The sequence below is a fragment of the Pholis gunnellus genome (assembly GCF_910591455.1).
Source record: "Pholis gunnellus genome assembly, chromosome: 7".
In the NCBI taxonomy this organism is placed as follows: Eukaryota; Metazoa; Chordata; class Actinopteri; order Perciformes; family Pholidae; genus Pholis; species Pholis gunnellus.
The window spans coordinates 7829474-7856111 of record NC_136533.1 but is presented as its reverse complement, the minus strand read 5'-3'; the positions used below and the strand labels follow the sequence as shown (position 1 = coordinate 7856111).

Genomic DNA, 26638 nt, shown 5'->3' with positions numbered 1-26638 from the left:
GAGCTCAACTAGTTTTACGTCATACAAATTAAATTGTATTGGGTTGCACAATTCTTAATTAATTGATGAGATGTTGTAATACTTAATTTATTCATAGTAATCTAGCAATAAACAACTGTTTTGCTCAATCGGGGAAAAAAATATTCAGATCCTTCACTGAAGTAAAAGTAGCATTACCACAATGGAAAAAATACTACATTGCAAGTAAGTGCAAATACCTGAGATTTGTACTTAAGAACTGTAGTTGAGTAAATGTACTTTGGTCTTGTGTCAAGCTTTTACTTCACAAAGCCCACGACATTTTTATCAAGCGTGCAGAGCATCGTCCGGCCGTCATGGATGTGAAGAAGAAAACCCCTCCTGAGTGTAAAGCAGTCAATGAACTAAGTGTGATCCCATCCAGGAAAAGGAGTAGAGAGGAGATTTCCTCCTTGTGGCATTTGAAGGATATTGAGCAGTGCTCAGATACTGTTATTTACACTGGAGGGGGACTGTGTGGATAACGGTGGGATTGTCTGTCTTGGGTGACATTTCAGCGGGGTCACAGAGGTGAGGTGTGTACAAACACACACAGCCAGTCAGAATGTGTATATGTGTCGCCTGCGTGTTTATATGTGTGTGATTCATCCGAGTGTGTGTTTGTGTGTGCGGGGTGGGGTGGGGTGGGGAAGGGGGGGGGGGGGGCATCCGGCAGTGATTCGGTTTTGGAGTAGGCCGTGCTCTTCAGTCAGTGCCAATTAGCCTGCTGCCACCTTGTGACATTCAAAAGACAGCAGCGGCAATCGGATCAGTCTATGTTCACACACGATATGCTGACACAAAAACACACACACACGCGCACACAGAAACACACAGCCGAGGCAATAAAACCTGACTCTGTGTGAAAGCAGACTTCTTTTTAATCAATGTTAAGACTAATCCAAAACCAACAATGACTTGATCCTTCTAACAAGTATTACCTGGGAAGCCCAAGCCTGGTTTGACGTGATCATCTGCCATAAAACTCCATTGTGGTCCAAAACCTATTAAAAACACTTCACTGGCTGACATGTTTCTTCATTACAATGAACATATGCACTGTAGTTATCTCCACCAGGCAGAAGCCCGTGGGGAGATCATGTGTGCGTGTGCATGCGTGTGTGTATATCTGTTTGTCCTCGGTTAATTCCGCATACTATAGTGGACCAATCAGCCTCAAACGTTTTGTAGATATTTATGACTATTTGGGGCTGAATGTTGCAGACGGTCCAGGATGTCAAGTATGAATTGAGTGACGGACTAAGTGTCTTCCTCTTTTCATGGGATTTGTTGGAAATAAATAAAACAGCATATCACCAGCTTGTATGTGGAGATTTTCAATACCGTGAACACCACAAACACTATTCCATTCACCTCCATTGTATAATGGAGTCAGAAATCTGAGACAGATCTCTCAAAACCTTGACAAATCAAACAAAAACTATGCACATGGCTATCTATCTATCTATCTATCTATCTAGCTAACTATCTACCAACCTACCCATCCATCCATCCATCCATCCATCCATCCATCCATCCATCCATCCATCTATCTATCTATCTATCTATCTATCAAACTATCAAACTCTATCTATGGATTTGTTTAAATTTGGTACACAGTCCCTGAAATAGTGAGTTAGTAAAATAACACACTACACACTGTACACTTTATATCAAAATAAAATCTCGTTGCATACTTTGTCTCTTTCTATTTCCTCGATTTTACGGGGTATCATTTTGTATTTCACATTTCCCACATGGATACAACACAAAACACCCAAGCAGCCCTTCGTTTCGAGCAATCCTGACGGAGACTTTCTAAAGTAGGCCATTTCAAAACCAGACAACAATGGGAAATGTCTCTCTGTCTGCAGTCCTCTACAATGCGGAGATGAATAATAGTATTATCTCAACACGTTGAACTATACTGATTGTTCAATTTAGAGACAATCACACAGTCTGTCACTTCTCCACTGCTCGGCCCTCTGTCTAATTCTGTCCTAAACACACGCATGCATGTAGCAAAATAGGCCTCCAGTCTGACGGCACCGTGAGGAGGAGAGGATGGAATAATAACTGGGCTCTTTTTTCCTGTTGGAGAACTAAGCACTCAAACGCACACACACACAGACAGGCACCTGCACACATACACACAGAGACTTGCACCAAGGCAGGGCTAGTATCCCCCTGAGTTTTCCCTACTGCTGCTTCTATGAAAAATTTACACAGAAGTGATCTCATCGGCTATTTTGAGCCCATCTCTGACCTAGGATTGTTTTAAAGAGCTAGTATCTGTCTCTGCTTTTTGTGATGTTTGTCTTTACTTTGGATGAGAAGAAAGAAATGTGCGCACATAAAAACCTCTGTACTTGTGGGCTTCGTTCTTTCTGCTTTATGATCTCTCTGCTGTGTTCAACACACAAAATTGCCTCTAAGTTGGACTTCTCATCTCGTCTCACAGGCACCGCTATATTGAAACTCATCTAGAATTGAAAGCAGCCGATATCACTCATCTTTCTGTACATCTCCTTGCAGCCACGAAATAGTGTATCTATTATATGAAGACATTCTCTCATCGAACCACAGTATCCTCGATGTTTTGGCCAGACATTTCTTTCATTTTCAACACAGGACACACACACACACACACACATAATCATATAGTAAGTTACAGAGAAACACATAAAATCAATTGCTTTTAAGAGAACCCCATCAACAAATTGAGTCAATTTCAGGTTTCTCTGAGCAGCGTCTGATACAAACACTGCCATTCAATTTCACTTTTCAATTTTGTTGATGTTGGAGGCACAAGTCCGTCTGCTTGTATAGCTTCACACAGGTAATGGGATGGGTTGCTTATTTCCAACACAATGAACCACTTCAATATCCTTGGATATTGCACATGTGATAACGTTGATAAAAGAAAATAAAAAAAGCAACCGAGCTGCAAAAAATACTATTAGAATATTTTCTTATTGCTTTCAGGATAATTTCTTGGCAAAACAACGTCAATGTGTGAGTGGAACAAAAATGTAGCTATGGTTTAAGACCAATTAAGAGTCAGATATTTATCTTCATGTTTCATCTTTCTCCCACTTAAATTAAATGGATGATTCGACACCTTTCACATTACACACTTGATCCATTGTTAATATAAAAACATTGATTAGTGCAGCTTTAAAGTAAAAGCAGCAACAATGCAAGGTAAACAACTAAACTACATTACAAAAAAAGATACCTGCAATTGTAGAAGTATTAATCAGCAAAATGTTCTTGAGGATCAAAAGCTAGTATTCATGCAGGGTGGCCCCAGATTGATTGTCATTATAGCACATGGTCTCAAAAACGGTAGCATCTGGGTGGGCAAGTTCTAGAGGATTTTTAAATTCCTAAACATCCCTAGACTATGCATTGATATGATAGACCTTGCTGACTGGCAGCTTATTAGCGGTTATCATACAAAAATAGACTGCTGTCGTTCAAAACGGGGAAAGTGCCTTCCCTGGAAATCATCTCTTTTTCATATCCTCTCCCTGGTGATGTGTCAGGACGACCGGCCACCCAAAGATACTTGTTATAAGCTCCCATGTAGTGTTGAAGTAAGTTTTAATACTAATAATAGGGATATTTAACAGACATTTGGCAGATTTTCAGGTCTACATCATTGCAATGTATTTTCTGAATAAGAATACTTTTAGTTTTTTTCCTCAATACCTTATTAAATTTGTGTAGAGCCCAACTATATTGTGAAGGAAACAGGAAACTGTGTTTAGAGTAAGACCGTTATCTTGCTTATATAATTAGATTAATACTGAACACATGTATTGTTTGTAGCATGCCTTCCAATGTTTGGGGGGTTGAGATATGTACTTTAGTACTTTATTTATAATGAGTTGTATAAAGCCTTACAAATGCATTAGGTCTTATAAATGTGCTTATGTGCTTATAATTTGAGTTTGCTCAAATGTTTCACTTGCCAATATATACGTACTTTAACAACATTTTTATACAGAGTTTATCACATTGATTGTATTAGAATGAACAACATTTATAAATATTTTAGTTGCCTTAGGTTCAAAATTACATAATTGTTCCTATAATATTGCGTAATATGCAAAGGCCCTAATAGGGGGAAAAAACAAAATGTTGAATACATATGAAAAGCTGCTCTTGTGAAAAAAGCATAAACAAATGTACTAATATTGACCCTATAAACTATTTAATACAGGCAAGGTTTTGCTCACTCAGACAGTACGGATATCTGGTATTATTGTGACCGATGTATTAACATACAAGCAGCATTTTCAAGTTGAAGTGCAGCTAATTTTAACTACATATTTTGGCAAAGCATCATATTTAGTAACAGATGTTTTGTATGTAAAATCTTAATCTGCAAAGGAATTAGAAAAAAAGGACATCTGAATATCTGGAATGCAGTGGTGTACTGCATACTATACATAGTAAGATACATTTAATTAATGTGAAATAGAAATAAAACCTACAAGTGCCCCAGAGTTGTACTTAAGCACCGACCTTGAGTAAATGTTAATTACTTTCCACCACTGTCTGACTCTTTTCAAAGAGATCATGGTTTAACACGTGGATGGTGGATGGGGCCAGTATTTGCCATTTGAACAAAGCCTACAACCAACAGCACAATTTACCATTAATTCAAAACAGATATCTTCAATTATGTAGACTCCCTGAGACTGTCTAATACCTGGACAACTGCTCATATCTGTAAATGAATGTAAGATCTGCAAAAGCTGTGAACTACTACACTTTCATTTAGCACCCTGGATACAGTAACAAAAAGCTCTGAGGCTCTATTGACACTCATCTTGACGGAGGTGACAGAACATATATTACAGGGTGTGTGTCGACTGTAGATTAAAAAAAAAAAAAAGGCAGCGGCATGTACTCAGAAACAGATCCTCTGAAACTGCGCACACACAATACAGAGGGAAGATCAAGAAAGACTGTATATTGACAAGGCAGCTGTCATACGCAGAAGATTCTGAACACCTTTGATGTCATGTCTGCTCATTAATACCTGAGGTGCAGTTATGACATGATGTTTACTTCATATTTTACTGCAGGATAGCATTGGAGATGATAAAGTCATCACTTTTTAACGATGCATCTGGTAAAATTCAGTCAAGACGTGAGAAGAGGAATTCAGCCGAAGCGGTGAGTGACTGTTTGAACTCTTGTGCAGGGTTTTTTATAGCTTCACCATCAACATGAGATGGCCAAGTTCAACGAGGTATAGAGCATGCTTTTAATGTGGGACATTCAGCAGGCAACCAAGTAAAACTTTGTCTGTTTTTAAAAGAGAGCATGTGCTGACATAATCAATCGCATTGCGTTTTACGTAGAAAAGTGCAACGTGGCGACATCTGAGCCTTAGTGTGCATTCAGTAATGAATGACCTCACTGATGGTCGATGGCATGACTATAATCACTGCAGCAGAGTGACACTATGCATGCATACATAAAGCCCCTGAGCATGTTTTTATATCACAAATTGATCAACTGACTGAGAAGACAAACATTAGTCTCTAAAAAAAAAAAAAGCAGTACGAAGAGCAGTTATTGCGTGTTGTGGATGCAAATAATGAGGGGATTACAGTCTCCCATCACAAAAGGATTATGCGATAAAAGCATGAATTCAACAAAGTGTTTTCATGGGTATTTAGCAAATGGCTACATTATTTTGCAATTCAAGTATATATTTATATATATATATTTTTTTTTTTTTTTTCGGTTCAAATTCAATCAAACTAACAAAAGCAACTCAGATATAAAAACATGGCACTAAAGTGACAACGTTTTTTTTTCGAGGGAATTCTTTCCGGTGTCAGGTCAGCAAGAACAAATAAACATAACTCAAATTGTATGTACTGTGCTGGATTATCCACCTTGGACCTGAAACAAGTCTGTGGAAGCAGCTTTTATAATGTTCCAAAAATGAAAAGCAGAAAACACTTTTGAAAGGTGTAAAATAAGCCGTCACATCTCGTACTATGCTTACTTTAGGATAACCCTGGCGGGAAGAAAAGAAACACAGCAGTAAGGTGAGGGCAAGGTGTTGTTGGTGGTTATACGGGCACATCTAAAGGATGAAAGGACGCATATAAAGAGTTCAAGGTCAATGTATATTCACTTTCCTGACCCCCACACTCAGACTATCCACCATGTTATTTCTATGAAAAATATGTCTTTTTATTTGTCTGTAATACTTTTGTGATTGAGAAATGTGTGCCCTCTAATCTCTCTCTCTCTCTCTCTCTCTCTCTCTCTCTCTCTCTCTCAACCCAACCGGTTGAGGCAGATGGCCGCCCACCCAGAGCCTGGTGCTGTCCACGTTTTCTCTCTGTGTTTTTCTTGCTCGTGAGGGAATGTTGGGTTCCTGTAAAAAGAGTACGGTCTAGACGTGCTCTATATGAAAAGTGTCTTGAGATAACTCCTGCTATGATTTAACCAAGCAGTCGGAGTGACATTACAACTGTAAATTCTTCTGTGTATAAAATAAAACTGAAATAAATAAAAAAATCTATGTCCTCCCAAAAAGCAAAGAGCAGGTTCCTCTCATGCCCCCTTTGATGGAGCCCAGGCACAATCACAAAAAAACAACCTTGTAACCACTCTCGGAAGGCAAATAAACGTCTGCTAAAAGTCAGAGGTTGTTATTCAAAGCCATGTCATACCTTCACAGTAGGCATTATCGTCTCGCAGTGGGCGGAAGCCATCCTTACAAACACAGCAGTCTCCCGCCTCCAGGTTCACACAGTCGGAGTGCTCCACGCAGCCGTGGCCCTCTGAGCAGAAGTCATGACCTGCAGGGAGACCCGCAGAGGGAAAGGTTGAGACCCAGAGGAGAGAAGACGAGAGGAGTGATGGAGGCATACAGGGCCAGTGGAAAGGTTATGTCATAGTATCACAACCTTTTCTCTGAGAGTCCATACTGTGGCTTCTTTCCAAGTCATATTAGGGCAAAATTAAGCTAATTTGCTATATTTCCATCTGTTACATCTGACATCATGTTCTTAAGGGAAATAAATCCATAATAGCTCGTTTTAGTCCGTTTCCTGAGAATATTTGTACTATTGCATTTTTTAGCTGGTAAATTCCAAAGCTGTTTTAAAAATGGGAAAATAACAACTTGAAATACTCATGTTCCCCCATATGAAATTAATGCGGTGCGGCATAGAAGCAATGTGGAACAGGAGAAGGTTTCGTCCATACCTCTGCAGACTTTGCAGCATCTGTCATTCAAGGTGATCTGCTCCGACTCAGCACAGTTGAGTTCGGGACACGGCTCACTGGGGACCATGCGACGCATGCTCCTGTCCTGTGATGGGCAGAGAAAACAATCCTCGTGAGCTACTTCTTAGGTCCACTCTGCCCCCCTTCCTTTGCTAAGGACCTGGATGTAATTATGAAGGTAATTATTCATCTACTGTGTTTCCTCTTTCACTCTCCCACTGTCCCCCCCCCCCCCCCCCTGTGTGTTCATTACAAACCAATTACTCGTTGGTCAATAGCAATTTTTTTCCAAACTACTTCTGAAGGGAAATAAAAGCGGTCTTCTTCTCTTCTCCTGTTATTCTCAATGTTTCACATCAGCATTCAGGATGCATCTTTATTATACAAACATTGAATCAATCTTGTGGATTATCCCTGCATGTGTGTTTATTCAGAGTATAAAACCTGATTGGGGGTTCCTTTTCCCAGCATGCCTTTGGCAGGTCTCTCTAATGATCTCATCCGTGTCCCTCTGACTGAGGCTAATTTAGAGTCATTAACACGAGCCAGAGTTGGACAAATAATGTTTTTTCTAGCTATTGCTATTTGTAGTGGGCAAATATTTTACTTCAGGATCTGTCTACAGTTATGTACAAGGGTCACGACCTCCACTTGTACATACCGTACACAGTGTGCTTGCTTGAAATTCTGAAAAGAACCTCCCCTAAAAGTCCCCAAACAACTTTCCAAACAAGCTGTACTGTATACTTCTTGCCACCCACTACCCAAAACTTGCACCCCCCCCTGAAGCCAGCAGGCAGACAGAAGATCAGAGGCGTGACAAGCAGCTGTCAGGGGAAGCCTGCAGGAGTCTGCAACAGTGGGCTGATTGACAGCACACCCCGTCCCCATTTCTTTGATCTGCCTGGGACTGCAAGTCAGTTAACTGGGACTACAGATGGGCCAGGTGTGGGCCAGCAAGCCAGACAGCTGTCTGAAACTGCAGATTCTGATGGGGCCTTGCAGAATTCATGGAGGGGCTGGTTGATACAATAGAGTTGGGTGATTAAAAACTTCAAATCACTTTTCTGTGATCGATTGGGCCTGCCAGGCATAATGTCATCCAGTGAATTACTCCCGAAGGCGAGCGACCCACCCATCTGGTGCATCAGGCAAACAAAAGCAAATAAGTTGGAATAATTGGGAAATGAATATCGTTTGGGACCGCTGTGGTGTCTGATGATTGGTACTGAAGAACGGCTGTGGCATCCTGTGATTGACGGGTGCACTGCTCTGGCCTATACAAATGTAAACTTAATTAGAGGGATTTGGTCAATTTCGTTACATTACAAAGAAAATGCTGACAGGCCAGATCAATACAATATAGTGGACAATCTTGCATTCTGGCTCATTGAGGTTTGATTTATGTTCTCAGGCCTCGCCATGGTAGCTGTGGAATGAGCATTTAGTGAGCTGTCATGCAGCGCTACGTGGAAATTATTAGAGTTGAAGTGCTTGGTTACATGAGTTATTATGGTGTCTCTTCCTGCAGAGGATTGATAAAATCATTTTGAATAAGTATGTGAAAAGTGTGTGTTTTATTAACTGTATGTGTGTGTGTGTATGTGTGTGTGTGTGTGTGTGTTGACATGACTTACCCTGCATTCAAACAGCAGGCACCTGCCAGAGGAGTCCCGCACAGCCTTCTGATCCCCCTCCACGAGCTCTCTTCCACCAAACAAGCAGACAGCTGGTAGAAGACATCATCAGCGTAATCACAAATAAACATATCAAAAATAAACTTACACATAAAGCCACATTTCATCAAGATCATACTCAACATAAAAGCCATATTTTGTATGAATATGTAAGATGTTTTTGATTTTGATTTATTTTGTGAGCTCAATTCTCAGTTTAGAGTTTAGTTTTGGTTAGCTGGAGAAACTAGCAACACTTTAAAAACTGTCCGACTAAAAACTCTGTGCAGCGTTGTCAAATCCTTTACAATGAAAGTAGCGAGTAGCACAAAAAGAAAGCCAGGGCATTTGAATTATTGATTACTGACGGGTTGTAATGACAATTTCAACAAATCTAACAAAAATGTTTTTGAAGAAGATTACCAACCGTAGCTTTAACTATCTATTAGTTTTCATTCAAAACATTACAAACTGTGTGATTACTTTCATTCGAGTAGATTTGGGGAAGGTAAATTGAAAAGATGAATCCCTTTTATCCATAAAATGACAGAAATTATGATATATACCTCATATTTCCAGATTCCAAAGTAAGGTCTTTGTAAATGTATTCATTTACAAAACAATCAAAAACAAAAGAAGCAAATAACTTTGATTTATTACCTAGTTAATCTACTCATAATAAATTCTCATTTCATATTTTCTCAAGCTATCTAATAACAGATTCTCTGTGCATACATTTTCATCCCACTATCCCCCCCAAATAAATTCATATTTATACAAATCTTCACTCCTACACTTGGTTGTGGACATGAACTCTGGCGGAACACCAGGAATCTTATCTAACAGTGCTGTTTTACATGTATGATACAATCTGTCCTTGTTATTTACAGCTTTGTTTAACTCCTTGGGTAAATTGAGTCAAACCAAATCAAGCATATCAAACCCAATTAAGCATGATGAAATAATTAACATGAAGAGAGAGAAGGCGCCCCTCACTGCGGCGCTGAGGAGAATCCGTTTCATATTATTCTGGGGCAGGAGGGGTGCGAAAAATAATCACATGCGGGCAGAAAGTCTGCGTTTGATGAGGAGCTGAGGTCAGACAGATTCAGACTGATATGAGGAAGAGAAATGATTGACAACCGCAGGTCAGACCCTTTCACAAGGCAATGTATCATGAAAGCGAAAGACTTCTGAAACAGCCATTTGATGTTCTACTTGACAGACTACCAACAAAAAAAAAACAGACTCAGAACTCCTCCCTGGAAAACCTTGTGCTGCCAGATAAGGCTTTAATTTGGAGAGCGAATCATGTCTTTGTAGTTGGGAAACTCGCGGCACTCTTGTCTCCAAAGCCGGAGCATGCGTAATTAGCTGTGTGTTTGTCTACCTCGTTGAGATAAGTGAGCACAGGGGTGTTGACTTTAAGGGGATTACCAGCTACGTGTTTACATTTGTGTAACACAGCGGCAGATTCGGATTCCTACTTTAAAACCCCAGTGTTGCAGCCATGACCCATGGGTCAGTGGAAATGATGCTGACGCAAGCTGATTAGAATCCGAGACGAACGGTTTCTTGCCGATAAAGACTTGAATCTTGTCTGTTACTTGCTTTGCGAGAGAAGCAGGAGAGCGACGGCAGCAGCGTGTGGGAGTGTGTGGTGAGAAAGTTCTCAAGTGAAGTCAGCTTGCTCAAGCTGTGGAGTGAGATCCACAACGAAATATTATACAAACATAAAGTATCATTCATACGGTCTGTAGCCTTCTATAATTCACAGTGGAGAATAATCGTATTAATATTGAACTACGCTAATTCATTCCTTTTGTTCTATACATTGACAGACAGGTCTTTCCACCTTTTATAAGCTAATACGTCACATTTACTTAAGTTTACTTCGGTTATTACCAGAAGAATGATGGGGTGAGAAAAGCTAATATCCTCTGAAATCCTTTTTTATTGAGAGAATATGAGATGCAGAGTTTCCGCGGCGAGCAGGCTAATAAGAGTTCATTGCTGAATCTGGTGGGAGAAAAACAGACCCTCCATGTAGATATGTGATGAAACAGAATTATTTATCCAGCAAGAACATATCAGAGCTCAAATGTTAGAAAGCGGACATTTAAGAGGACACTATTGCCAGTAACAGTGTGCGTCACTTCAGGCATTTAACATTTCTGTCATCTTCACTTTTCTCAAAACCTCAACATGTCTGCCATAAATGGGAACTACTTTACATCACATGCAGCGATCCCAGATTTACTGGCTCGTGTCTGTGTGACTGGTCGCCATCTGTGTTTTGAAGCCAGCTAGTGAATAATTGATTGGGTCCATGTATATTCAAAAGGATGGACTCATCTCAAAAGGCATGTTAGGAGGTAGCTTAGCAACACAGCAGAGCCCTGGTCAATTGTCAAGCAGCCCTTGTGGAGGCGTGATGTGTGCTCTAAATCTGGTGGTGGTTGTTTTGCCGTTGTGTGTGCATGATTGTATGAGTGTAGGAGGGTGATGAGGTTAAGGGTACTCCACTCACGCTGGCACTCCTTGCAGCAGGCACCCTTTATGTAGGCAGGCGCTGTGCCCGCCAGGCACTGAGAGGGAGGGCAGGAGATGGCCTCACATTGCACCGTGCCGTTCTGGTGAGAAAGAGAGAAAGACAACACGTTGTTTAAAGATTGACTTCTGTAGGCCAGCTGATACTATAATGTGCAGGCAGATATCAATATCAAGGAATGAAATCTGACGATACTTGTACCGATGTTGTCTTTTTCACAGATGTACGTATTTTTTATTTTAGGGATCCTTAAAAGTGGTAATTACAGTGTGGTGATCATGTTATGTACAGACTAACTTAGACATTTTACAGTTGAAAAGTCTAGGTACACACAGTGTAAACGAGACACCATTTCTAAACCAAAATGCAATTTATTTTCTTTTTTTTTTCAAAATTTAAATTTCAGCATAATAAATGCTGGTGTGACCAGGCCCCCAGTCATCCCCCACTCTGTTGCATTTTGTAAATGTGCTGGAGGAGGATGCCTACTCTTTAAGACAGTAGAATCCATGTGTTGTGAAGCTGCAGTAGATTTCCACAGCAACCTGTAAATCTAATATATTTCAAAGCTATCTCCTTTTCCCTCGGTTGTGCCTTTAATTAGCATTGCTTCCACGGGTGGAAGCTCTGTGACAGCAACATCTACAAACCTCATCCACATAATTGATAACATCTTAATGCATGACCTTTGAATTTTAAAGGTCACAGCTAATTGCCACACATAAGGTAAGGAACATATCCGATCTAATTCCTTAATTGCAGCCCAGGAATGGCAACACAACGTTCCTGGCGAATGAAGCAATTTCATTGGATGAGTGGGCAGAACAAATCCCTGATGATAATTATCATCTGTCAAGAGCAATTAGGTGTGGTGCACTGAGAGATGTGTGATTTCCCATTTTTTTGCATGTTGGGTAGTGGTGCGCGAAGGCACCTCATTGGCTGGTTGGAGGAGTTCAATAGCAGTGAATGAGTTTCATGTTCCAAAGCTGAGTAGACTGACAGGGAGTGAAATCTGTTCGCTAATGTGGTACAAGCCCCGGATCTCCAATCGCTCCTAATTCTCTTTTTGGCAATTATTCACACTTTATGTAACACAAAGTAGACCCTTGAGAGAGCTGAGCATTACTAAGCACTGTTGTTGATGTGTCTAATCCTGAGTACTGTGGAGGTTTTCAATACAGTATCTTTTCTCGGGTAACTGGGGCAACCCGCCTCTAATGCAAGGAAATAATGAGAATACAAGCCGTCAACAATGGGGCCCCTGCACTCTGCACCTCGACACTACCAAAACACACCCACACACTCCCCCACCTTCATACACTTGATGAACAGGAGAGCGAAACAAAAGCCAAGACCTACAATGGGAGCGATGAACACGAAACTGTAAATACTGAAATACACACACATAAAAACGGATGCGTGCACGCACAACACAAAACATTACACAGTGTTGCAGACATGATGAAAAATGCATGTTCTCCCTTTCTCTCAGGCACAGCAAACACACACACGCACAGACAAACACACACATATTTATATATTTTATGACGCACTCACATGCCTGTAAACATGTATGTAGGCATGCAACAGCCACACAATCACATAAAGTATGACAGGCACATCATTCCAGATTCAGTATGTTTGCACACGCACAAACACACACACACAAACTTAATTACAATTGAATGCCCTCCCTTGCTCTTTATTACTCTAACATAGACACCCATGTATCATGTGTACACACACATCAACACACACACACACACACACACGCACACACCGTGCATGTGCAGTTCTTGCAGCCATCTGTCCAGCCCTCGTCCTCCCTGTAGACGACCCCCTTGACGCTGCAGGTTCTCTCACAATAGCAGCCATCCAGGCCATTCATCTTCTCCTCCGCCCTGGACAGCTGCTCACGCCATCCCCCCCAAAAAAAACAAAAGGCAAGAAGGAAAGAAGATGAGAGTCAGCCTCGTTGTTTCTCTATATTCACATGTAGAAAGCAGGGCTTCAAAGGCAAACCAATGGCATCACAAAAGAAAGTCATTAGACACCATTAACCCCATTGACACACAGTTTCTGCATCAGAACAGAAAAGACTTCAACAATAGCCAACGTCTAATGTTAAGATGTCGCCTGTTGCAATCAATGCTAATGTTGGAAGCACATTGCCAAGTGGATATTTCATGCTATAGCATTTCGAATTGTAACAGTTTATTGAAAATGGCAATTATTGTAATTTTATTAAGATAATACTACATTTGTGGGGTAAATGTCACATTACATTACCTTGCTGGACGTTTTAGCGAGGATATCCTGCAGCTCCATGATTTTCTGCACAAGTCCGTGGAAATCATTGCAGGTTGGGCATGCTGAGATACAAGAGACAATATAATTTAGTACACAGTTTTAATGACAGAAAAAAAGTGTGCAAGTAAAACTTTTAAGAAATTGTGACATACGTAACTAATTTTTATTTTTAATTTGTATTAAATATTAACTTTAAAACTAATCCTGGCATAAAAAATGGTCTACAGCACGACCGTATAATTTTACCATATTTGTATTTATTTACATATTTACTTACTTTATGGGGCATCAGCAGCAGCTCACTGGACTTTCTCTCATCCCTTTCTATTATTGTAAATCTTTTTGGAGGTGTCCCTCTCTCTCAAGAGTAACTTATTATACTGTAAACTGCAGTAATCAGTGTCCTCTGACAACTTTTGGATGCGTGGGGACATAAAATCGGTAAATAATTTCAAAGCATGAACTGTTTGTGTGTCTTCCTTGTGAGCCGGGGAAACAGTTCATCTGCAACAAACTGCACAGCTGGATAGTTAGCATGAGCTGCAACAACCATCATGGTGAGATAGGCAAAGAACATAGTGCCACTGCAAAGATGTATCATCATAACATCCGAGAAAAAGGGTATCACTGCACTAGGAGACAGTCTTTGATCATTGCAGTGTGTCAAAAATAACCACATTGATGTTAAAATTTATGCTGAACTAAGATTTTGATGAATTGATATACTAATTGGAAATTATTTAAATTTCTAAATAAGTGGGATGGGTTCCTCATACAGACAAATTTCAAGTTGTGGACACAACAAAGCTGCATTAAGTTGCATTTTGCCATATTGTCCAGTTATCATAAAACAAATAAAACACATTTCACACTTCCTCAGGAGAGACTGTGGGAATTCTCAGTTTTCCTAATTGATTTACTATTTGCTAAATATTTTAATAACCTAAGTATTAACGAGGGAAAACGGTTTCTCAATTGCTGAGCTGTTTTAAAGCAGTTTTACTCCTGTGAGTATAACCTTTCAAGAATTAACATAAAAAAAGTAAATCAGTGCAATCAAGTGCCTTGCCAGAAGTAATTTAAATTAAATTAAACACTCTGACACAGAAAGGTCTCTTTAATGTGTGAAGGAGGAAGCTGCACTCACTTCTGTTCAGATCTGGACACTGTGAGATGTAACCCTGTGGCATCACCAGGATCTGCACGTCCTGCATCACTCCCTGCAAACACAGACACACAACAAACATTTCAATCAAGGGGAACGACGACGACTTATAAGGCAAGCAGGCAATACAAATAAAAATGAAGCATGTTAATGTGTAGTAGGTGGATAAGGACCGCGAGGGCCAGTGGTGTCGAAGTGTGGTACATTTTCCAGATAAGATGATAAGATGGAACCAAAATAAAATGCAAACACAAAACCAACAACCCTGTTTATGAGAGCCTTGGTAACTGCTGCAATCATAAAACAGAACACAGTGAAACAGCTTTACATCCGAAAGTTAGTGCAAATGAATTTTTCTGGGGAGTGGGAGACAGAGAAGTTAGTTGTGAGATAATATGACTCCACGGTTGTCGCTCGGATGAATCATCTCATAACCGGAAAACAACAGGAAGTTAAGTGAGCGGCTGATGTGGGAGTTTTCGTAGTTTTCCTCCACTCTCGTCTGATAAGCATAAACAGGAGATACAGATTTAATTTGATTCATAACACTCAATTGATAGCCTTTCGTCCTGTGGCCGAAACGCACACACACACTTATACACATATGCACAGGGATACTCTGTCGCCATGGAAACCTGGGCCGGTTTGTTCTTTGAGTGGATTTATTTCCCTTACAGAAGTGGAGTCGTGCAACTTAGGAGAAATTGTTTTTTTAAATTGTCTTGCCACTTCAATTTACCAGCTATGAATCTAAAATCCTGCGGAAATGATTTGCTGCTTTTTTACGGCAACGTGCTGAAATGGAAGCAGATTGGAGTTGTGTCTGTCAAACTTGTAATGAAACCTTAAGTTACTACCTGTTACTACCTTTGTTTCTGGACAGGTAGTTTCACAGCGAAACGGCAGTTGGAGCGTCCTAAAAATCTTGGATCACTTAAAAGTGACAGAGATAAGGAGCTGTCAATAATCGAAACAATAAATTAGATCTCAGGTACATTTTTCCGAAACAAAGTTTTGGCCAACTGACGTCCAAAAACCCACTTCTTATGATATCCTATAATCTACGAGCTAATGGTCAAATGTGGATTTACAGTATATGAAAGGCATTGTTGCCTCAGATCACGTTTGATTGGATAAATATATTGTTACGCCCCTGAGTTTAGGATGAATCCGTCATTTTACAAAAAGAAAAGAGAAATATTTTTGGTTGATAACAAGAGATAATTGCAATAAGGAATACATAACAGGAGATACAGGATTACATGTAAAATTTTAAAAATTTAAAAACCCAATGACCGCCTGTGTTGTAATGCACTACTATAAAAACAACCAGTTGCTAGACTTTGCTTTGCACCTTCTGGCGACTGAAAAAAGCGAGACATTGTGAACTCTCCAGAGTGATTCCTCTGTGTCGGCGACACTCCGTTTACTGCAGTAACATGTGGCACCTCGATGGTTCTCCCATCTGTACCGGAAATGTGAATTTGTGAAAAACAACTAGTGGCACAGTGAGAGCTGAAGCACTTCTGTTGCACTAAGATACACTTCCTTCAAAATGTAAACAATCATGAGTAGATATACCCTGTCAGAGTAACAGCACTACTCCAAAATGAAATCTGACGATGACATCAAATCTGAGGAACACTCTTGCTGTTTCTCGTTGCATTTGGGATTGCCTGAATTAAAAGGAAATAGTTTTCAGCCTTCCCAGTTAGAATGTAGAACAATTTGCTACATCTGCATACAAATCCACGACAAACGGCACACCCCTGATGAAATTCCAAAACAGTGTCACCGGATAAGTGAGATAAAATAGATTTAGCTCTCTTACGATGTGTGTGAACTGTAAATAGATATTTATTGAGCTATGAAGCAGAGGTGCAGATATGCTCATTCTGATTAAAGTATTTACTATTACTATTGAGGATGTGGTTTTCTCCTCTTCGGCTGACACCCACGTACGGACATCGACTGTTTGTGTGTGTGAGTGCGTGTGTACTAATGAAGCGGTGTGTTTTAAAAGGAGACGTGCCTTCCTCGCAACTAATCAAGGCTTCAGAGAGTGGCGAGGAGAGATGCTGCTGCTGCTACGTGACAAGATTAGTGAGTGACCTCCAAGGCTTCTTTCATCTACCAATTAACACGGCGAAAACTGAAAAGCCAGGACACAATGTGAAAGGCATTACCACACACTCGTACCAATAAACATCACCACACCAGAGCCAGTCAGCAGACTGATTAAAATAGATATAGCTGCAGGTAAGCTGACATTTTGCCCCAACATGTCTCCCCAGGTGGGACATTTCAGAGTGCAGTCCAGTCTGGGAGAGGCGGTGTGTGTCTCCCTGCCTGATAAACAACACTATAGACTAAGCTTAATGAGCATAGACCAGAGGCTATTTAATGATTTCTCCCAAATCAGCATTGTGGGGGTGGCTGAGATAATTGCACTGGGCTTAGCTGCAGACGAAGGGAAAGGGAACAAACAATGACAACAAAAAAAGTCAATTCCTAGGGTGCAGAACAACCCTCACATTAAAATAGTAGGCCTTGAGAAATGCATGCAATTAAACCCAGCAGCTACAATAAATAAAACCAAACAAGCCAAACAATGAGAAGATACAGTGTGAACCAAGTTTGGGGGAGGGGAGAGACTCGCCCCTGCCATTCTGAATCATTTATCACAGATCAGGACAGGCATCAACGTTCATACTCTGAGAGGGAAGTTGCTAACCTTGAAGAAGCCATGGGCAGTGTTTCTCTGTCCGAGCCAGAAGGAAGCGTCCTCAGGTATGTCCATGTACGGGGCTTCCACGACCCGCTCATAGATCCTGCAAAACAAATACACAATGGTTATAAGTTTTGTTAAAATGTTCAATATATTTCTTTTTTTTATTTATTTCTAACCTATTTTCATGAATTTAAAGCAACAATAACCCCCTGCACTGCAGGTCCTGCCCTGTTAAATCCTACTTTTAACTCTTTCCCCGAGGAAGGTATGGATAGCCGCACGCTTTCCTTGATACACATGGTGCTGCCGTCTGCTCCCATTTTAGTGCCAGGGAGGATCTTCACACGTAAACAGTATCACTCCTTTCATGCAGCAGATGCACTTATAATGCGGGTCAACTCAAGGTGCGTTTGACCAGCATTGAAATCATCCAACCAAAGATGCTTGGAAATTAAATATTTTAACATTTAAAGTAGGAATGCACCAATCTAACTTTTCCTTTCCTGATAACAATTCCTACACCCCAAATCACATTATCTGCCAATAACAAATACCGATCCAATACCGAAATATAACATCTCTATAACTGACTGGGTGGAATTCAGGGTAATATTTCTTATGTAAGGTGACAAAAGTAGAAGTATCGCTCTGTCACAAAAAGAGTTTGTGGCTTACCATGACTCAATGAATGTATCTGATAGTGAAGAAACTGAATTTTACAATGATATTGACAATTAAATTGAATGTGAATCGATCAGGTAATGATCCGCTTAATAAGGTCAGTATCGGGTCTGATACCAATCCGTTATTTGGTATCTGTGCATCCCTAATCTACAGTTAGTTTGAAACCCTGAAAAATAATATCTGATATTTCAGTTTAAATTAGTTATACAACTGGATAGCCTCCCATCAGTATTATCCCAAACTACAGCATTTTATAATTTCATTGTCACATCTAATATATATATTGATTCATCCGCAGCATCTTACCTGTTGCAGTCGATGTGTAGTATAACATGAGAGGCACTGACGGCCACAGAGACCTTGTGCCACTGGTCGTCAGCCAGGCTGTAAGGGAACACCTCAGTGTGGGGCTGTTGGCCTTTGGTACGGTAGTGAAGACGCACCTCACTGCGCTGGCCACTGCTCTCCAGCTCCAGGAACCTGCAGAATCCAAGCAACCTGCTTCTAGTAACAGCCACACAATTTTCAATTTCTCTGAGAATTTGCAATCCCTGCACTGTACAGTCATGTTGCGTTAAAGTCTCATTACTACAACTGAAACCTTCTTCTCCGTTCACACAAACACCTGCATGCGTCGCAGGAGTGTCTAAATTGGGGGCCCCTCTCAGCACAGTGCTGACACGTCACTCGTTTCCAAGCAGTGCACTCCCATCTCCTCTGATATGCAGCACCATTTAGAATTTAATCACACCGCTAGTCAAGCATTATGGTACTATACGGCTGTTAAGTGCAACGTCAGCAACAAACAACAATGGCGCACATGTAAAGGTTCATCTCTTTACGTTGGCGTATTAGTATTCCGGCAGAATCCCCTTCTCCACACCACTGAGATTCACCCAGCATAGTGACACTAATGGAAAGAGCTGCCGATACACACTCATCACCTCTGCCTTTAAAGACGGACTTATTTGAACTAGAGCCATTTGCTGGAAACATTATTCAAAAGAAAGATAGACACTCATGCAAGTGTAGCAATGGATTGATTTATCTGCAAGCCAAATCAAATAGATTTACTCTCCCCCAGCCATGCATGCACATTCATCCCGGCTCCATGAACGCAATGGCCAACACTCTGAATTTGTCCTTTCCGTGTTTCCAAATAAAACCATGCAGCGCTGCTTTGTTGCATATGAATGGCTGGGAAAGCTAATCAGCAGCGGGGAAAGTCATTAACATCCCGGCGGGCTCTCTTCTCAGGACTGACTTTAATGTACAAACTGTTCAATCAACGCATTATGTGGATTCAGATTGCCGTTCTGATCATCCAACGGCTCAGCTACCACTAACTAATGGAAAACATTAGCATGCTAACTGCAGATAGTGTCTCATCAGTTTTTGATCCGCAATTCCAGACTCAATGTTTGGATCGTTGATGGACTGTGAATAATAAGTTGGCACACAGGGTGATTTGCTGTGTTTACTCGACTGGCTTGTAAAACATCGAAATACTGATCAAATACAAATATTTAGGTTTCAATGAACATATTACAGACTGCTGATAAGACAAAACAGAGGGTGGTACTACATTTAGAAAACAACTTCAATTATGGTTTATCAGCAGGGCTTTGTAAGCAGCTTTACAGTGCTCCATGTCACGTTTTGTGCTCCGGTTCTGTCTCACACTGTCAAAGTATACATCTCAAATTAACTTCACAATATCTATGTTTTCACATTGTATGCAACAGTCTGCATGTATATCCAAACAACAAATGTGGTTATATTTTGAATGAATGGCATGGGTAAACCTTTTTCGATGTATTAAAGAACCTATTATAATCACATTATGATGTAAAACGTGAGCTTATCATACCTGTGCTCAGAGTGATGAATGGACAGGATGACCCCAGAGTTGAGGTGATCTTGTTTGAGGGTCGCCAGCACAGTAAACTCATTCTTGCCTCTCAGCTTCTGGACCATTTGCTCCGAGACCTCAGCGGGAGCCATCACTTCCCTGGCAGACCCTAGGATGAAGACAGAAATATCAGATATTATGTAAATGGCTGTATTTATATAGCACTTTTACCCAAAACGCTTTACGATTTGCCTCTCTTTCACCCATTCAAACACAGGCACTCACAGACAGATGGTAGCAAGCCACCATGCAAGGTGCTGCCCTAACCAGCTGGAGCAATTTAAGGTTCCCCATGTGGAATGGTATAGGCCCTTTCATCGCTACTATTATTACTATGACTTCTATTATTCACACCATTGAGAGCCAGTTCCTAATTGAGATGGTACTGACATTTTAGGGATACAAGGAAACAGGAACATTTGCTCTACAGGACAAGACATTTGGTTGGGATTTCACAGGCCATAAGCTGTAAATATTTGATGTATTCACATAAGCTCTTGACGAATTTGAATTCATAAATGACAAATCAAGACTAAACCGCTTGCTAAAATTACTCTGTTATACAAGTTAGTTAACCATTTTGATCTCAAACCTGTTTTGATAAAAAGTTAATGTAACCTCACTTCTTAAAATAGGCATGAGGATGTTTGTCAAATTAAGGGGTTAGGAAACTAGTGAGCCACTTTGAAGCTTTTAAGGTCAGGTCATTCAGCTCAAACAAAACTTGAAGTCATCCACTTGCTAGGATAACTTATTATATCAGCTATCCCAAAAAATAGTATCAGTGGATCAAACTCTTTCTGGTTGGCTTGGTGAAGGACTACAGACATGAAGCTCAGGATTTTGGGAGAGGATACGAAAGGCTGATGGTGCTGGTGTGGATGGGAGGGCATTTTCTGTGACGTTAGCTCGTAAGCTCCTGTTTGCACCAGTGTGCCCCCTCCCTCCTCTCCAACTCTACACAGACGTCTATGCTACTTTAATGGAGGCATCAATAAATGATAACATTTCTCAGAAGCAATCACATCAAAGAGTTCACTTCCAGCTACGGGATGAATGCAAGATGCCCTGGCACACTTAAGCGCTCCAGGAAGCTAGCGTGGCAGCTTTTCCTCAGTGTATTAAGATTACTTCCAGCTGGTGGGTTCGTAACCAATTAACACAATGCAATGTGAAAACCAGCAAGCAGCAATGTCATGATGAGGACTGGCACTCACAGTGTCCTCATCAGTTATATAGGAATCAATGTTTTCATACTCTTCTTTTACTTTCACTCTGAATTTATCGTGCTAGCATTAGCCTTTTCCCGATGAAGGCTTTTAAGCCCGATCAGGGACATATTTTGAGTAATTTCCCTCTAAACTAAAATACTCACTAGATTAGATGTGAATAGATGCAATGCCAGTGGAGTATGATTCCAGTGTCATTGGCTGAGGTGGGACAGATGGTCTAATGACCGCAACAGGAGTTCTGCCCAGCAATAATCTGCTGCCATCAACAGATCCCACTTAATCACCAAATGACCACTGTTGACAATAATCTCAGAAATGATAGGAAATCATTCTTGTTTGGAGGGGTGTTTTGATCCAATTTAATGAATTGTGATCAAAGTTACAGTTTGCCGTCTTTTATTATTATTATTTTTTATTTTATTTCTCTTTTGGAGAGAAATGCTCTGTGCTGTTTTTTTTTTCCAGATTTTGAAGCAAAGACTGAGCTCAAGCCAAACAGGATTTACAACGTCAATGACTATGTGAGCTGGTCAGTCTATTGCCACGCCATGTGTTGAACAGAGAGCACACTGATATCTTAATCATGAGCAAAATCAGCACAGTGGGAGCAGGTGTCAGGGCGGGGTCCACTCGGATGTTGCAGGGACGGAGGGGGGGGATGGTGAGGACTGAGGAACCTCTACCACTGGGCTGCTCCCAGCTTGGCGGCCATGAGCCTTTGATCTATGAGTGGATGACTCTCATCACCAGTCTTGGAAGGGAATGAGGTTGCTTCAAATGGGACTTTGGGGGGTGGAGACGTCTTCTCATTCAGATGGAGAGATGAGATTGGTCTGTGTCGGGTTGCCTGTACGAAAAGCACAATGATCTCAACGCTCTTGACAGGCACTCAAACGAGGATTAAGACAGCTATAGCGGCAACATCTCTGCATTTACTAAAAACATTCATAAAAGAGCAGTAGATGACTTTGTGCTGTGAGGAGAAGGCCAGCGTTCCCTTCTGCCAAATCAATGTGGTCCTGCTGTGGGGGCCTTTGGTCGATTATCTATTGGCAGGCGTCTGGATGGGGCAGCCACCTGCTCCTAAATACCATTCTGATGTGAGATACTGACACAAAATAGCCTGAAAATGATGATCTAGCACATAAAATTCCAATCAGCACATTTTTCAGCACAATAACACGGCTCTTGTCATCCATCCTAGTTGTTTACAGGCTATGCGAACCAGGCTGATTGTGAGAAAACTGTTTTTCAGACATACAGAGTTTTATCAGCTGACTGGAGATCTCTAAAAGCCTCAGGCTCAGTAGCATCGTAGCAAGCGTAGCTTTCGGCTAATCTTATCTCCTGGGTACATTGTGCTTTAATGGTTACACTCAGGCCACGATTTCCATCCCTCGGCTTCATTCCTAATCTTAAACTGTCTAATGTGGTCTTATTTAGTTTGACCCCTCGTACCCACACAGCTGCAATCCCCTCACACTCCCATCATTGCGTTCTCATGGACGTATATTGGCAGCGCTGCACCAATCCAATGCTCACACATTTAGCATTTAGAACAGGTGCCCTGCAGCACAGCTTGAGAGTTCAGATACACCTAGCTTTGCCACAAACCTTTTCTCGCACACTGCTTTCACTTCAAACTATATTTACAGAAAGTTTTTGTACTGGAGCACGGTACAGTTTCCACCTTTTTTTTCAACAAATAGAACATGAAGGACAGGCTGAAGTATATTGTTATGTTGATTACATGTTTGAATTCTAATCTAATTATTTTCCTTAGGAAATTGGTACTAACAACAGTAATACTGAAATTAGATAAGACGATCACAGACACTTCTGTATGTGAATAATGAGGACTTTCATTCTTTGGTCTCTAGTGGATTGCCAGGACAAAATAACACCTCCTACCTCTTTGCAACAACTCTTCAACAACATTTTGCAAATAAGCCAACTCTCGACCAGTTAGGAGTGAGCCATGAGATGCACTAAACACACAGAGCCAAGAGGGGTCTGAAAAAACACAGCGATCCAAAAAGCAGAGGAAGGAACACATACCGAGTAAAAGTGTTCTCGGTTTTCTTATTACCTAATGTTTTCTATTTGAAAAATGACAGAGCAAATTTCAAACAACACCTTTTATCTGCCGGCCTGAGTGCAGAGAAGGATATGTGTGGGAGGTTTAGGCAAGAGGATATCTCTCCAGAGGGATTAGAGTAATGATAAACTCTCCACCGGCAGCAAACTCCAAACCCTTCATTACTGTCAACACACATACGCAAACAGGTGTAGTAGGCCACCCGGACAGACAATCACAGACAATATAAGGCAGACATTTTGACTGGCCTATTGCTTCGAACATTGAGTCAATTAAAAGAAAAAGACGGGCACAAAGATATGCAGAAACACTAACACAATGATGGATGGATGCATACACACATACGACCATCCCCGAAAGCTGGTTCTTAGAGCTCCTGAATATTCCACCCCGCTCAGTCAATCTGCATTCGGCTGGCCTTCTCCCCCCACTGTGTCTCCACTCTCCTGGAACAAATACAAAACAGAGCCAAGGGCACCTCCAGCACTGCTTTGGCCAGCAATTTCTCCCCAATTCTCAGATCACCTCCCCAGCGACCGCCTGTCTGACATTCACACGTACACAGAGCTAATGACAGCCTTCCAGCCACCCAACTGTATAACTGCCCTGGAGGGAAAGAAATATCTCCATGGTCACCGGTGCTCCTGTGTGGAACAGAGGATCAGGCTCGCTTCAGAAAGCAGCAAACACAGCCGACTTTGACCACAGGGAGTTGGGGATGATGTCAGTCAACAGTTTGGAAAGGTTGGGTGACTTTTTGGGAAACGTCACAGAATATGCTGCAACAAACAAACTACAGCATATGTGGAAGGAAATGGGATAAAAAAAAATCAGTTTCGACTGGATTATGTTGTGTTAACTAAGCGAGTGTCACCTGCCTTATCTTTTTTTAACTAGATGAAAATGTGGTACCTGTCAAAGGTCCACCATAAGATCATACACAAAAAATGAGTCCCTCCACTGAGTCCTAAAAGTTGCATTCGAGATGTGCCACACCGTACAGTCTTTTCAAAATGTTCCAAATACAAATCGATAAGGATCTTCTGAAAATGGGAGAAAGAATAAAGCAGATTGCTGCACTATGTTGCTGAGAAAAAAATCCATCTGATTATAGACGATTCTTGAAACAATCAGCCTGCACACTCTTTAGAGCCTCCTGTTTAAGCCTATCCTAATACAGTACTTAACGTGCCTATAAGAACATCGACCACTAGCCCCAAAGCAATGAAAGTAATTTAAATGTAAGAGATGAGAGGAGAAAATGCACATTCCTCCTTCTGCACAAAAATACAAAATAAAGTTCAGCTAAGACTTCTTCAGTCACACAAATCAGTTGGGTACTTTTCAAAAGTTACAGACTTTTTAAACCAAATTATCACTTTGTGTTACTATCCCTCTGCTGCGGCTCAGCAAGGAGACTGAGGAGGCACATAGAGGGAATTTCATACTAAAAAGTCTGTAACTTTGGAAAACCCAAGTGATTTATCTGCTGCAGACTGCAGAAATGTTAGCTTCAACTAAACTTTGGAATGAATTTTTACACAGAGCAAGGGCTGTGGATCTCGTTGTTCTCATCTATTACATTTATATTGAAGGGATCTCTTTGCGGTATAGACTGGAGGAACAACTACAGCAACCAACAGTCCATTGATGTACAGATAATGGGAATGTCAGTGTTGTTTTCAGATAAACTTGGAAACACGTCCTTCAAGCTCTTTGCCATCAAGGTGAAAATGGTTTAATATCCTATCACAGGTTGTTTTTTTTAGATCTTTCTGTTTTCAGATACTTGTTCCTTAACTCAGCTGAATTGAAGAGACAACAGCTTCGAGCAGCTTTAACTTGACATATTCAAGAGTATCCTTGCTTATATATAGCTAAATCTCCAACAATTCTACAAGTGAAAGTCAATTCACTCGTCAACAACTCCTGTTGTTTTGGAGGGAGAAGTCTGAGAGAAAGTGGCTTAGCTTGGGTTTGGAGAGTACAAATGTTATCTGAAAAGCTTTTGTTACAAACTGGCGGCTAGGAGACTTAAAGCTGTGATCTTCTCCAGGAAGGAACTGTCTAACAACAACTCTGAGTTACATCATGGGCAGCGTTTAGTGCTGTTATTGGATCAAGTGAGAATATCTTGGCTGCTATGACTTTAACCACTCTTTTTTAATTTCTCTCTTGCAAGTCACCCTATTTCATGGAGGTTTGATACAAAATCACTCATGTGCTCATGATTATTTTAATTGTTTAAAGGCCCAGATTGTTGTGCTAAAAACAATCAGGCTGTTTGTGCCTCTTTTACCCCATTGGCAGTGTTTTTATTCGCTGCATGTAATCATTTACACAATACTAGCACATTTCTCTACATTACATTGCGTTTCAAAGTGCATTGTGCAACAAACTGCAATGACACAAATGGCAAAATATACTTTTACATAGGAACCCTAGATCCACTGTGTGATTCATTTGGTAGCGGAGGCTCTTATTCAAAGCACCTTACCGCATAAAGAGGGCGTAAAGTTTAGCATGAATGTTACACTAACCTCTTTTGTCAGTGTTAATTGCCTTATTGATTCCTGCAGGTAAATTCTCATTTTGCTTTCTTGTCCTTCCTTTGAATGTGGAGTTCGCTACAAAACAGCTCACTCGGATTCTGCTCAATACAATAACAGCACAAAGTAGTGGAGCTGCTCTCTGATATAGACGCTTGAATCTGGCCTCTACAGGACTAAGCTGCCCTCCCACCCATTAGATTGCATCCTTCTATACAGCACAATACTCCAGAGTATCGTGTAGTTTACTAGCAACTGCAGCCTCTACAGTGGGAACACACTATTACCGTTCCTATGCAAACAGATTTATCTGTTACACTCACATTAATGCAGGATAAAAAACTCAAATTCACACATAGTCCCCTCTGTCTTCCTCCCTCCCTCCTTCACACACACACACACACACACACACACAGTGTTGCTGTATTATGAATGAGTCC

General features: G+C 40.9%; 1 protein-coding gene across 1 annotated transcript in view; it reads right to left on the bottom strand.

Annotated features, from left to right (window-relative positions):
* nell2a (neural EGFL like 2a) overlaps nt 1-26638 on the bottom strand; it is a gene marked incomplete at both ends in the record, with an annotated part of 69230 nt that overhangs the window by 39479 nt on the left and 3113 nt on the right. The window contains 10 exons of the mRNA XM_079163224.1: nt 6729-6857; nt 7267-7372; nt 8925-9016; nt 11494-11596; nt 13298-13426; nt 13807-13889; nt 14975-15047; nt 17727-17823; nt 18714-18887; nt 20278-20428. Coding sequence (XP_079019350.1) covers nt 6729-6857; nt 7267-7372; nt 8925-9016; nt 11494-11596; nt 13298-13426; nt 13807-13889; nt 14975-15047; nt 17727-17823; nt 18714-18887; nt 20278-20428 — 1137 coding nt within the window. The remainder of the gene's footprint in view (nt 1-6728; nt 6858-7266; nt 7373-8924; nt 9017-11493; nt 11597-13297; nt 13427-13806; nt 13890-14974; nt 15048-17726; nt 17824-18713; nt 18888-20277; nt 20429-26638) is intronic.